This window comes from Anomaloglossus baeobatrachus, chromosome 1 (genome assembly GCF_048569485.1).
Source record: "Anomaloglossus baeobatrachus isolate aAnoBae1 chromosome 1, aAnoBae1.hap1, whole genome shotgun sequence".
Taxonomy (NCBI): Eukaryota; Metazoa; Chordata; class Amphibia; order Anura; family Aromobatidae; genus Anomaloglossus; species Anomaloglossus baeobatrachus.
The window spans coordinates 278,927,429-278,940,107 of record NC_134353.1 but is presented as its reverse complement, the minus strand read 5'-3'; the positions used below and the strand labels follow the sequence as shown (position 1 = coordinate 278,940,107).

The window sequence follows — 12,679 nt, the reverse complement described above, 5'->3', positions numbered from 1 at the left end:
TGTGGTGTTTGCTGCACTGAAGCTGTCTGAAGTGTCTTTTCCTTTGCATGTCTATTTCCCCTGTTTGTATTCCTATCCTCATGTTTCTGCATTGTAGTGGCGTGTCTAGTGATCTCGTCAGCCTGCTCACTAACCAGGGTGAGTGGAGGGTTAGCTGAGGGTCTAAGATATCCGGCTCGGTGACAAGTATCAAGAACCTGTATAGGGATGCTAGGGAGCTCAGGAGTTAGCTTGAGGTGAGTTCAGGAGGTGTCCCCTCATCCCTCTCCCTAGCGGCCGGGACCTCCGTTGTATTGTGACCCCTGTGTTCCCTGTGTGTTGTAACCAGTTACTAGGTAAACCCTGCTAGTCACGTGTGTGACATTATGGCAGCTGTTACCTTTTTTCCCTGAATCAATCCTAGCCTTACCTCTATAACTAATGGCCATGATTGTTTGACTTGAACAATTAGTTAATAAAAATATCTAATTTTATTTATGAAAGAAATAGCAGATCTAATATGAATGTATGCAATATCACTTACCTACACAGCTACATGATGGAAAATCATACTGCGTTTTCACAGGCGTATCCAATAGGTTTTTAATAGGGGTACTTAGAAGTTTTGAAGGAGATTCCAAGAAATTACTCAGAGCAGATCCTGCTGCTCTTTTCGTTGGGGTTCTTTCTTGTGGATGGACCTTGCTATTGTCTAGTGTTGAAGAATTAGTGTGTGTAGTTAAAATTGTAACAGGGCCTGAAGACTCCACTTTCATGTGCTTGGGCGATTTAATGGTAGACACATGATGATGAAACAATGATTTACTAGGATACTGTTTCATTTGTTGTTCCATTGTTTGAAGAATACTCCTTTGTTGTAGATGTTCTGGGCCAAAATGCTGAATTTCTTGTTTGATTGTTTTTCTCCCTGGTTTGCTTTCACTGGGGGTCCGCATGCATATAGACCGTGAGCTGTTCTCCATTTTGATAGATCTGCGTACAGAGCTTTCTTGTTTGGTTTGCTCTCTGCGCTGGAGTAAATGATGTCTTAGAGCCGCATGCTTCGGAATACAATTCATCTGATTTCCAAACTGAGGATGATATCCCGATTGATCTTGCAAAGACTGAGCAGCAGGATTACTTTGTGGTAAGTATCTATTTTGGTTTATTGTACTTTGTTGGGTTGACCCATCCGTGTTTTGTGTCATGTGGTTGGGGTTCAAAATGGGAAGATTGCTGTTGATTTTCTGCTCCTGGTAACCATGCTGGTCATGTTGCTGGGATTTGTTAGATTGATAGTACTGCCCAATAGTCTCTGCTTTAATTTGTATATGCTCTTTTCCAGCCTCTAGATTTTGTGAAATATACTGATCCTTTCTATGTGATCCAGATGGGCCCTGATTGAAATGTAAATTTGCGTTGTTTGAACTATGTCTCAGTTGCCCTTCATACTGATGCATATTTTGGTATTGATTGACCGCCTGAGAGCTTTCCTCATGTTTTAAATGATTCTGAGGACTTGCTCTATGTGTTGTGTTACTATAGAGTGATTGAGGATGAAAGTGCTCTTTGACCATGTTAAAATCTGGATTTTGTCTCTGCTGAAAATGCTGGTTTGGATGAAACTGTGAATTTCCATCCTGTTTCGAATGCATAACCTGTGGGTGCAGCGACGGTTGTACATTATGTGGAAAAAGTTCTCCTTCAGATGTTTCTAGGTTTAAGTGCCGTTTTAAAGCTAGGTCAAATGTATGCTCAGTTTGCTGTAGAAAAAAGTTACTACTATTTTTCAGGTCGTAGGATTGCAATTGTGTATCTGTGCCCGCTCCTTGGGATAAGTGCTTTTGGAAATTCAGTTGCTGCCCATGAGGTTGAAGTGGTGATACATCTCCATCTAAGTCCTGACTAGCATGCCCTCGACTCATGTTACCCTGTTTTCTTGTATATTGCCTAAGCTTCTTTTGACTTTGTGACTGAGAGTGCACAAGTAATTTCAGCAAGTCCTCTGAAGATTGTTTACTTTCTTCCTTCAGACAATCATGATTTCGTCGAAAATCTCTGTAGTTTGATTTATAAAAAGGTCTTCTTTGCTCCATCATATCCATAGTATCTCTTTCCATCCCGTTGCAATGATCTTTCCCTTTTTGTGGATTATGCTCAATTAGCTTTTTCGGATACTTGTCAATTGCACAATTTGTCTGTTTGTGTTCTTGGGGTGGATCTGTTCCTGCCGAACAGTGAAGAGGAGGCATCCCGCCTGTGGGTAAAGTCTTGATGTTCTGAGACTGCAAAAAAGCTGGTTGAGATATCATTCTAGGATCAAATGACTGACATGATTCATTATTTTGTGAGGGTAAGAAATTATCACCACATAAGTTTTGGTTGGTTCTGTAGCTTTCAGTTTCCTGGGCAAACAGTAACTTATTGTCATTCAACTGCATTAAAGTAAAATGATCCTTATTGAAAGCCTCAGAAAAGCTGTCATTAGGTCTGTTATTGAGACCTTGGTATGGTGGATTTGCAGAAACAGAAACTTGTTCCGAGCACATTGGTTGCCCAGTCTCAAGTGCATCACAGTTTTTTTCATTTGTATTCTGGGAATAGTTGGGCATCTCTTCTGGAAGTGGTTTCTGCTCTGGTATGTGAAGTGAATAGCTTCCTGGTTTCACAGCTGACTCGCAGCATTTGTCACCATTGGGGGCCTCAACAGCCATAGCACCTGGCCCTTGAGACAGCACCGAGTTCAAGGAGAGTTGGGAAGTAATCTGCCCTGAGGTATGTTGTGAATGATTTGTCTGTGGAGACAGATCATTGCTAGCATCATTTAGAGTTTTAATGGCAACAGTGTGAGGTGTGTTATTCTGCACCGCAAGAGAAACCTTTTCAGGGTAATATTGAGAAGATGCCTTCTCCAATATTTCACTATGCGTCAACTTCAAGGAAGAGGCAAATCCAGTAGCACCATTGGACAATGGAATTGTCTCATCTGACAAGACATTGTCATTGTTTTGGGAATTAAGGTCTTTGTTCTGCTCATGGGGAACCTGAATGTGTGGGTTTTCTTCTATTCTCACAGCTTTGTCTTGCCTACTCAAATCAGAAACACTGGGTTGGACATGGACATGTTGTCCATTGACTTCACCCTCATTTTCTCCATTCACCTCTTCAACTGTTTTTACTTTTTTCTGCTGAAGATACTCTAACAGCAAAGGTTCACTAAGCGTGCGTTTTAATGCACCATTGTGTAAATTTGGATATACTCTGTTTTCATGTATGAGATCAGAGCAGTCCTGGTTTCCCTTCATGTGTGTAACACCATAGCTGTTCTTTGTCTGTAGACAACTGTCTCCATTTACTTGGGGTTGGATTTTATCAGTTGGCAGGTTCCCATTTTGTAACTTTGCTGGATTGTTTTGGCAAGCAGATGATGGATGTATTAGCAATTGACTCAATCTACTGTCCTCATCATGGTGGCTTCTTTCCTCTTCCATCGGGCCTGCTCCGGGGCCATCCACAAGGCTGCCCTATGAACACGTCTAGAAGAGAATGAAAAAAAGATTAAATGAAAAATGTTTCATATGCACAACATGAGTGAGACATGCATATATTTATAATCCTCCATTTTAGTACTTAAATATTTAATTTGATTACTATTTTTTAATTTTAAAGCACATCTGTAAATTGAACATGATGGGAAACTTATTTTTTCTTCCCAGAAAATCTATCTTTGTAAGTTACTTCCCAATGTATCACTAGATTAAAAGGTTGTGAAATAAAATGGTTGTGGTGACCATATGTTGCTGAAGCATCAAGGTTCACATCTCAATGGATGGACAGTTTAAGTTTGGTTCTCTTACAACGATTGCTTGATAAATCACTATTCTATACAATATCCTCTTCTTGCCGACATACTGTAGGTTATGAAATAAAATGCAAATTGATTATAGGCAAGAGGCAGGTTGCAATGTTGACGTGCTACAGGATAGCCTTCATGTAGTAAAAAACTATAGAAGATAATGTTCACCTAAATTGTATGTTGTTAGTAAGAATTTTTTTTTATGTATACTAAGCAACCATTTTCTCTGACGTCTGCTTTATATCTACTCCCAAAACTTACTGCTGGCAAAAAATGTAACCTATAAAAAATGAGAACAATTCCAAAACAAAGATTTACAGAGTTCTCTGAGAAATAATTCTAGGCAACATCAGTTGAAACCATGGATCAGTAGCCAGAAGTTGATCCCTTGAAAGGAGCTTACACTTAGATTACTGCTCCATTGCAATAGAGAAGAATGTCAACCATGTTTCTAGATATTGTTGGGTGTAATTTCCAAAATTAATACTATCCTTCCTATTTTGGACAGTTATTTAAGGCTATTAAGTCCTTTCCTGCAATCTCTTCTTGGACATCAACTGAACCCTTGTAATCCATCGGAACTGCTACAAGTGTTTGTGTGACAGATTTGTTACTATTGTCATTGGTTTCTTGGTGATGGTCACAATACAAGGGGAGAGAAAAGTTAACTTTTCTCAATTACTATTTTTTCCCTCTTTCGCATATTTTTAATTCAATGTTAACGATTATAATATATTAGGATAGGTCCACTTTAATTTGCCAAAACACAGTATTATACTTCTATAATATACTAGAAGGTGGCCCGATTCTACGCATCGGGTATTCTAGAATTTACGTATTGTGTAGTTCATGTATGATTTTTGTTATATATATATATATAGATGTTGTTGTGTGTAGTTACCAAGTGTTTGTGTAGGGCGCTGTACATGTTCTGGGTGTTGTCTGGGTGTGACGGGGGGTGAGAGCGGTGTTGTATGTGTGTTGCGTGTGTTGCATTGTTTGTGGAGCGCTGTGTGTCTGTAGCGTTGTGTGTGTGTTGCGCGGTTTGTGTGTGTTTGGTGTGTTTTGGGGGGAGGTATGTTTTGTGCAATGTGTGTGTTGTGCGGTATGTGCGTATATTTGTGTGTGCAGCGTTGTCTGTGTGTGTGGGTGTCTGTGTAGGGCAGTAGTTTGTGGTTCCCAGTGTGTGTGTGTGGTGTGTTGTGCAGTGCGCGTGTGTGTGTGTTGGGGGGAGGTGTGCACTTCCCATCGTGCTCCATCCCCCATGCAGCGCACTCCCCATCGTGCTCCATCCCCCATGCAGCGCACTCCCCATCGTGCTCCATCCCCTATGCTGCGCGCCCCCCATCGTGCTCCATCTCCCATGCTGCGCACTCCCAAACGTGCTCCATCCGCCATGCTGCGCACTCCCAAACGTGGTCCATCCGCCATGCTGCGCACTCCCAAACGTGCTCCATCCGCCATGCTGCGCACTCCCAAATGTGCTCCATCCGCCATGCTGCGCATTCCCAAACGTGGTCCATCCGCCATGCTGCGCACTCCCAAACGTGCTCCATGCGCCATGCTGCGCACTCCCAAACGTGCTCCATCCCCCATGCTGCACACCCCCCATTGTGCTCCATCCCCCATGCTGCACCAGCATCAGCCTCTCTACCCGCAGCATCAGCCTCTCTGCCCGCAGCATCAGCCTCTCTCCTCCCAGCATCAGCCTCTCTACCCGCAGCATCAGCCTCTCTCATCCCAGCATCAGCCTCTCTCATCCCAGCATCAGCCTCTCTCCTCCCAGCATCAGCCTTTTCTGTCCCCAGCTGATGCCTTTTCGGTCCCCAGCATCAGCTTCTCTCCTCCCAGCCTACCCCAGCCTCAGCCTCCCCCAGCATCAGCCTCTCTTCTCTCAGCCTCCCCATCCCAGCCTTCCCCAGGATCAGCCTCTCTCCTCCCAGCCTCCTCCAGCACGCAGTGCTTTTCTGCCGACACTCACAGATCCGATCACATACACTCACACACACCCACACACACCCGATCGGATACACTCACACACACCCGATCGCATACACTCACGCACACACACATTGACGATATTGCACATACGCGCTCATACTCACAACATCCGGAGATACCACATGCTTCTGGCCATGTGATCCTCCGGCAGGTCCTGGAAGCTCACAGCACAGTATCGCCGCCGAGAAGCAAGCGATATCCCAGGATGTTGTGAGTATGTGGATGCGATGTGATGTGTGTGTGAGAGTGAGTGTGATCTGATTTGTGTGTGTGTGTGTGCTGTTATGTGTGTGCGTGTGTGTATTTTCCGCCGCTGCAGGACCTTGATGCGCTGGTAACTATGCTACCATGGTTACCAGCGTATCTCGTCCCCCGCTCACACGGGAGCCCACACCAGCATACGCCGGCCAGCCCCAGCAATGCGAGGGTATGTGTCGGCTGGTTTGGCGGCGTACGCTGATGTGGGCTCCCAGGGGTACAGTACTCACCTGGTAGTCGTCGCTCCGTCATGTACTCATGAAGAACAAAATATTTTATCAAGATTAATTATTTGTTCCAAATTGTTCATCTATTATACTTTGATCTTCCATATGATCAAATCACAACTATTTGATCATATCGCAACTATGCTTAAATATTACTATACTATTCCATACTGTTCCTACTTCTATTAGGAACCCTTATGAAGATTATCTACTGTATGACTGAAGTCAAAAACAACTTTACATTGTCAAAGAATATCAGAGCTCCAGTAAACCCCACAAATGTCAATGAGATCTGTAGATGACCTATTGGATACATCAGATAATGTATCTTTAACGGAACAGCAACATAACTTTCGCAATAAGCTCAATCGATGGTGGAAGTATGAATAATTCCTTATACTCTAAATTATGAAAAACGGGTGATCTACATAGCCTCAATTTTAAAGGAGGGTCCTTTTATATTCAATATTTTTTTACTCTATGTAGATGGACTCTACCTCTAGTTCTCTCCTCTCTTTCTACTTCTTATCTCATCTGTAGTAAGTGCCATCTCCTATCTCAGTAATGCAAAAATGTATCTTCACTGAATACAGATTTTACCAATGGATTGAGAATTTTGAAAATGATTGATCATCCCTGAAGGGGAAACAAGCAGATTTCTCTGATCAGATATATTACAAAGTTACGTGCTTTCACATGAATTATTGATTTTTGTCAGGGTCCCCAACCTGTGACATGGCGGTCACATGTGGGCCCATGATGTGTGGCTTGTGGCTGTTTGTCACCTTGGTACATTAGCACCAAGTCTAGCTAACAACTATGGAGAGCTGGTGTCTAAATGGGGACTTCTGTAAGTAACCTTTCACAGAAAAACAGATCTACATGAGCATGTACTGGTATAGGATAATACTGCCGGTCAGAAAAGGTGCTTCAAGCTGGATTGTCTTGTGACTGTTCGATGCGAAAATCTCCAAGGTTGGTAAGGTGGGTGTGCCGCCCTGGCAAAACCAGGGTGTCACAGAGGTCTGCATCCATGTTTTGGTGCAGATCTCACTTTCCCTTGGGGAGTTTAACACATAAAAACACACCAGTCAATCAGGTCCCACTCGCCCCTTCTCAGGAAAATGGGAGGGGGGAGAGAGGAGCTTGGTGAGAGCAGAGTGTAGTTTCAGTCAGTCTGCAGGAGGAGAGGAGCCCGGAAGCAGCCCCTGTGTGGGGCTAGGAGAAGTGGTAGTGAAGGCCTCAGGAATAGGCCAGCCGCTTGTGGGCCCGGAAGTGGACTGGGAGAGGGTAGTGCCCCCCCCCCCCGGTGCCAGCTGTCGGCACCCTGTCCGGACCGCTGCACGGAGCAGACACAGACACAAACCTCAGGCAGGGAAACAACACTTGAATTACACACACGGGTGTGGGACCCGTCCTCACAGCATCCGTGGGCACCAGTTACCAGCAATTTGGATTACAAAAGACTCTGTGTATTTCTTCCATCTGAGTTCCTGAATCCTGACCCTCCACATCAATCCAGCTTCATCCAGCACCACGATAACCGAACTGTGAGTGTACTATTCCCTGCAATCCCTGCCACCACCACAACTCCCAATTGGGCCCCGGGACTACACCTCCCCTATCCGTGGAGGGGATTCCACCTTGCTGCCCCACACCACCAGCCCCGGGCATGGTCCCCAGAGGCAGCAGCGGTGCCACCATCTCATCACCACAACCCACGGGTGGCGTCACGGACAATTCCCCTGTACATAATCCACTTTTTGCTGTGGAGCCTGGGATCACAGACCGGGTCACGCCACCGTACATCTACAAAAGTGACCCCTTGGCCCAGATCTGAGTACCCCTTATAATTGGGGCGACACATGGGAACCTTTGGATCTAGATATACTGCCTTGGTGTGATTTCTTTAAATATAGTTTTGGCTGGGGAGTCTGGGTGTCTATTGAGGAGGGGAGGAAAAACAAGACCTGGATGTCACTACTCGAGGGCGCTTGCGACCCACTAATGAAGCTGAATGTGTCCCCTATGGTAAGAAAGGTTGTGAACCACTGATTTATGGAATTAAAATTTAAAATGACGCTTACTGTTAGAGAGAAAATGATCTGCAAATACAACTTGGGAGTCAGTGACAAAACTATAGATTTTCTGGTCCTCTGAATTTTTACAGAAGTGTCTTAATAGTAGAAACTGTATTGGTGATAGTGGGCACTGATGCCTGGTGCCATTCCTGATTGACCAATATAAGAAAGATAGCCTTAAAAAAAAGTTAGTGGAAAGTTGAACATGTGGTACAAGAATTCCTATACAACTTTGTATGAAGTACCTTTTTTGTATTTAAAGGATTTTGGCATATGTTAGTTTTCATTTGGGAATAGTTTTTCATTTGGGAATAAACATCAATAGTCGTTTCCGAGAAACCAAGCATGCATGTGTTCTAAATGTTGAGTTAGGAAAAGACATTTCTGGTGACGGTTTATCTTCCTTAAGAACAAAGCATTGACCATACTTTTATCTACAGTTTTTAAAAAGGTATACTCAGTTATACAGTTAGGTCCAGAAATATTTGGACAGTGACACAAGTTTTGACATTTTAGCTATTTACCAAAACATTTAACCCCTTCAGCCCCCGGGCACTTTCCGTTTTTGCGTTTTTGTTTTTTGCTCCCCTTCTTCCGAGAGCCGTAACTTTTTTATTTTTCCGTCAATCTTGCCATATGAGGACTTGTTTTTTGCGGGACAAGTTGTACTTTTAAATGAAACCCTAAGTTTTACCATATGGTGTACTGGAAAACAGCAAAAAAATTCCAAGTGTGGAAAAACTGCAAAAAAAGTGTGATGACACAATAGTTTTCGGGATGTTTTATTCACCGTATTCACTATATGGTAAAACTAATGTATGGGTATGATGCCTGAGGTCAGTACGAGTTTGTAGACATCAAACATGTATAGGTTTACTTGTATCTAAGGGGTTAAAAAATTCACAAGCTTGTCCAATAAAAGTGGAGTACGTTTTGCGTCATTTTCCGAAACCCGTAGTGTTCTCATTTTTTGGGATCTATGGCTCAGTAATGGCTTATTTCTTGCATCTCGAGCTGATGTTTCTAATGGTACCATTTTTGCGCAGATGCTACGTTTTGATCGCCTGTTATTGCATTTTACGTAAAACTTGCGGCAACCAAAAAACTTAATTTTGGCGTTTGGAATTTTTTTTGCCGCTACGCCATTTACCAATCAGATTAATTGATTTTATATTTTGATAGATCGGGCATTTCTGAAGGCGGCGATATCATTTTTTTTTTAACCCTTTAATTTTCAATGGGGTGAAAGGGGGGTGATTTGAACTTTTAGGTTTTTTTTTACTTTTTAAAACTTTTTTTTTTTTATTTTACTAGTCCTCCTAGGGGGCTATAGCGATCAGCAATCCGATTGCTCTGATTTATCTGCTGATCACAGCACAGCTATACAGCTGTAAACAGCAGATATGGTCACTTCCTGCTTCACTGGCCTCCGGGCCGAGTGAAAACGAAAGTGACTCATCATAGCTGCAGGCGTCATCACATGACCATGTGCTACCATGGCAACCACCGAAAGTCACGTGATCACTCACGTGACTTCCAGTGGGAGCGGCGTTAAGTGAAAATCATGACCGCGTGTATAAACATGTCGCTGACAGAATTTGGCAGCGAGATGTAAGGGGTTAATGTTACGGATGGAATGTGATTCCTCTCGTAACATGCAGGCACACATGTCAGCTGTTGAAAACAGCTGATATGTGCGCGGATCGCCGCATCCTGCCCGCGGCAGGGGGCGGGGCTTAACATGACACACTCCATGACGGAATGGAAAGATCCAAAGGTCGTGAAGGGGTTAAAGATGCATTTATATGCATGTAAACGTTTAAGGAATTACAGCTCTTTAATATGTAACTGCCTTTTTTTCAAGGGACCAAAAGTAAATAAACAAGTATCTCAAAAGCTTTCGAATGGGCTGCATGGGCTATTTCCTCATTAATCCATAGTAAATTAAGCATGTAAAAGGTCTTGAGCTGATTCCAGGTGTGGCATAAGCATTTGGAAGCTGTTGCTGTGAACTCACAACATGCTATCAAAGGAGTCTCAATGGAAGAGAAATAGGCCATCATTAGGCTAAAAAATTTAAGATATTCACCAGAGAGATAGCAGAAATATTAGAAATGGATTAATGAAACAATAACTTGGTACATTATGCAAACAAAAAGAGCAAACTGATGAGCTTGGGAACGCAAAAAAGCAAGGACATCCGCATAAGACAACAGTGATGGATGACAGCAGACTCCTTTACATGGTGAATAAAACCCCCTTCAACTTCCCTACCAAGTGGAGAACATTCTCCAGGAAGTAGGTTTTTCAGTATATACTGTAAGTCTACAATAAAGAAAAGACTTTATGAGAGCAAATACAGAGGGTTCACCACAAGATGCAAACCATTAATCAGCCTTAAAATTAGGAAAGCCAGACTAGACTCTGGGAAAGCATAATTTTGGACAGATTAAACTAGAACCTATACCAGAATGCTCGGAAGAAGAAAGTATGGGGAAGGCTTGGAACAGCTCATGATCCAAAGCACACTACCTCCTCTGTAAAATATGGTGGAGACAGTGTGATGGAATGGGCATTCATAGATTCCAATGGCACTGGGTCACTAATGTTTATTGATGATGTGACCGAAGACAGACACAGTTGGATAAATTCTAAAGTGTACATAGCTATAATTTCTGCTCAGCTTTAACCAAATACAGCAAGGTTGATTGGACGGTGCTTCACAATTAGAGATGTTCGAGGTTCGCCAATTTCATGTTCGAGTGATTTTGGGGGGTGTTCGAGCCGTTCGACGAACTTGAACGATTTGCTAAAAGTTCGGCAGTTCGAGTTACGTTAGAGAACGGTTCGATCACCAAAAGTGTGACTTTTTACAGCTACGTGTGCAGGGAGCCATCGCTGGCAGCCTGTTGTAAGCTGGTAACCAGGGTAAATATCGGATATCCAAGCAAAGCGCTTTGCTTAGTAACCCGATGTTTACCCTGACTACGTGTGCAAAAATCCCCGAAAGCCACACAGAAGCACTTCCGTGTGACTTCCGTCGGATGCCGCTGCAGTCTGTGTCCCGCTTCAGTCCCATCCCCAGCCCCGCGGCTGCCCGCTCAGCAGTGTCCACAACTGCCCGCACTGTACGGTGTCCGCAGCTGCCCACACTGCAGTGACAGCAGCTGCGGGTTGACAAGCGCTCCCGTCAGGAGGTTAGTGAAGTTCCTTACCTGCGGTGATGAAATCCTGCCCTCCCGACATCAGCGCTGTCACTGTCCTCCATGGCCGCCGCTTGTCACATCTTCTCTCGCTGCCGACCCTGTCACTAGTGGTGATGTCACAGGCACCCGCGATACTTGGTTGTGATGGCGGCGGTCATTGAACTCAGTGACAGCTCTGCTATCAGGAGTGCAGAGATCACCACAGGTCATGTACCTGATATCCTCCTGACAGCAGCACTTGTCATGCCCTGCAGTGACCTGGGCTGACCTATTGATGTTAGCGCAGGTCAATGCATTGCTCTCCCAGCCAATATGGAACATTCTGTTCTTCATTGACTGGGACATTGACTATGGTATGGATCGTCATGGGACCCCCTTGGATTACACCAGACCTGGATTTTTTTTCTTTCTAATTAATTGGTGAAAGAGGGAATGTTTTGGGGACTGTTTTATCCAATAAAAATGTGTTTGTCGTCTATATTTTTTTTATTACTGAATGGGTTGGTGTATCTGATAGACGCCTGACATCACGAAGCCCAGGGCTTGATGCCAGGTGACATTACACATCTGGTATTAACCCCATATATTACCCCGTTTACCACCGCACCAGGGCAACAGGATGAGCTGGAGTGAAGCACCAGGATGAGCTGGAGCGAAGCACCAGGATTGGCGCATCTAATGGATGCGCCCCTTCTTGGGTGGCTGTGGCCTACTATTTTTAGGCTGGGGAGAGTCCAATAACCATGGACCTCCCTAGTCTGAGATTATCAGACCCCAGCTGTCCGCTTTACCTTGGCTGGTGGTCCAATTTTGGGGGGACCCCCACGTGTTTTTTTTTTTAATTATTTATTTAATTTAAAATTTCAGCGTGGGGTGCCCTCAGTTTTGGATTACCAGCCAAGGTGAAGCTGCTAGCTGTGGTCTTCAGGCTGCAGCCATCTACTTTACTCTAGCTGGCTATCAAAAATAGGGGGAACCCAACATCATTTTTTTTTTAAATTTATTTATTTTTTTTTGGCTAAATACAAGGCTAAGCACAAGCACCCCTTAGTGCCACATGAAAGGCACCAA

General features: G+C 43.9%; 1 protein-coding gene across 1 annotated transcript in view; it reads right to left on the bottom strand.

Moving 5' to 3' along the window:
• Nucleotides 1–12,679, bottom strand: part of TET2 (tet methylcytosine dioxygenase 2) — a 147,754-nt gene that overhangs the window by 31,505 nt on the left and 103,570 nt on the right. Inside the window, exon 2 of the mRNA XM_075350340.1 lies at nucleotides 524–3,515. Within this exon, the coding sequence (XP_075206455.1) occupies nucleotides 524–3,470 (2,947 nt within the window). The 5' untranslated portion in view covers nucleotides 3,471–3,515. The remainder of the gene's footprint in view (nucleotides 1–523; nucleotides 3,516–12,679) is intronic.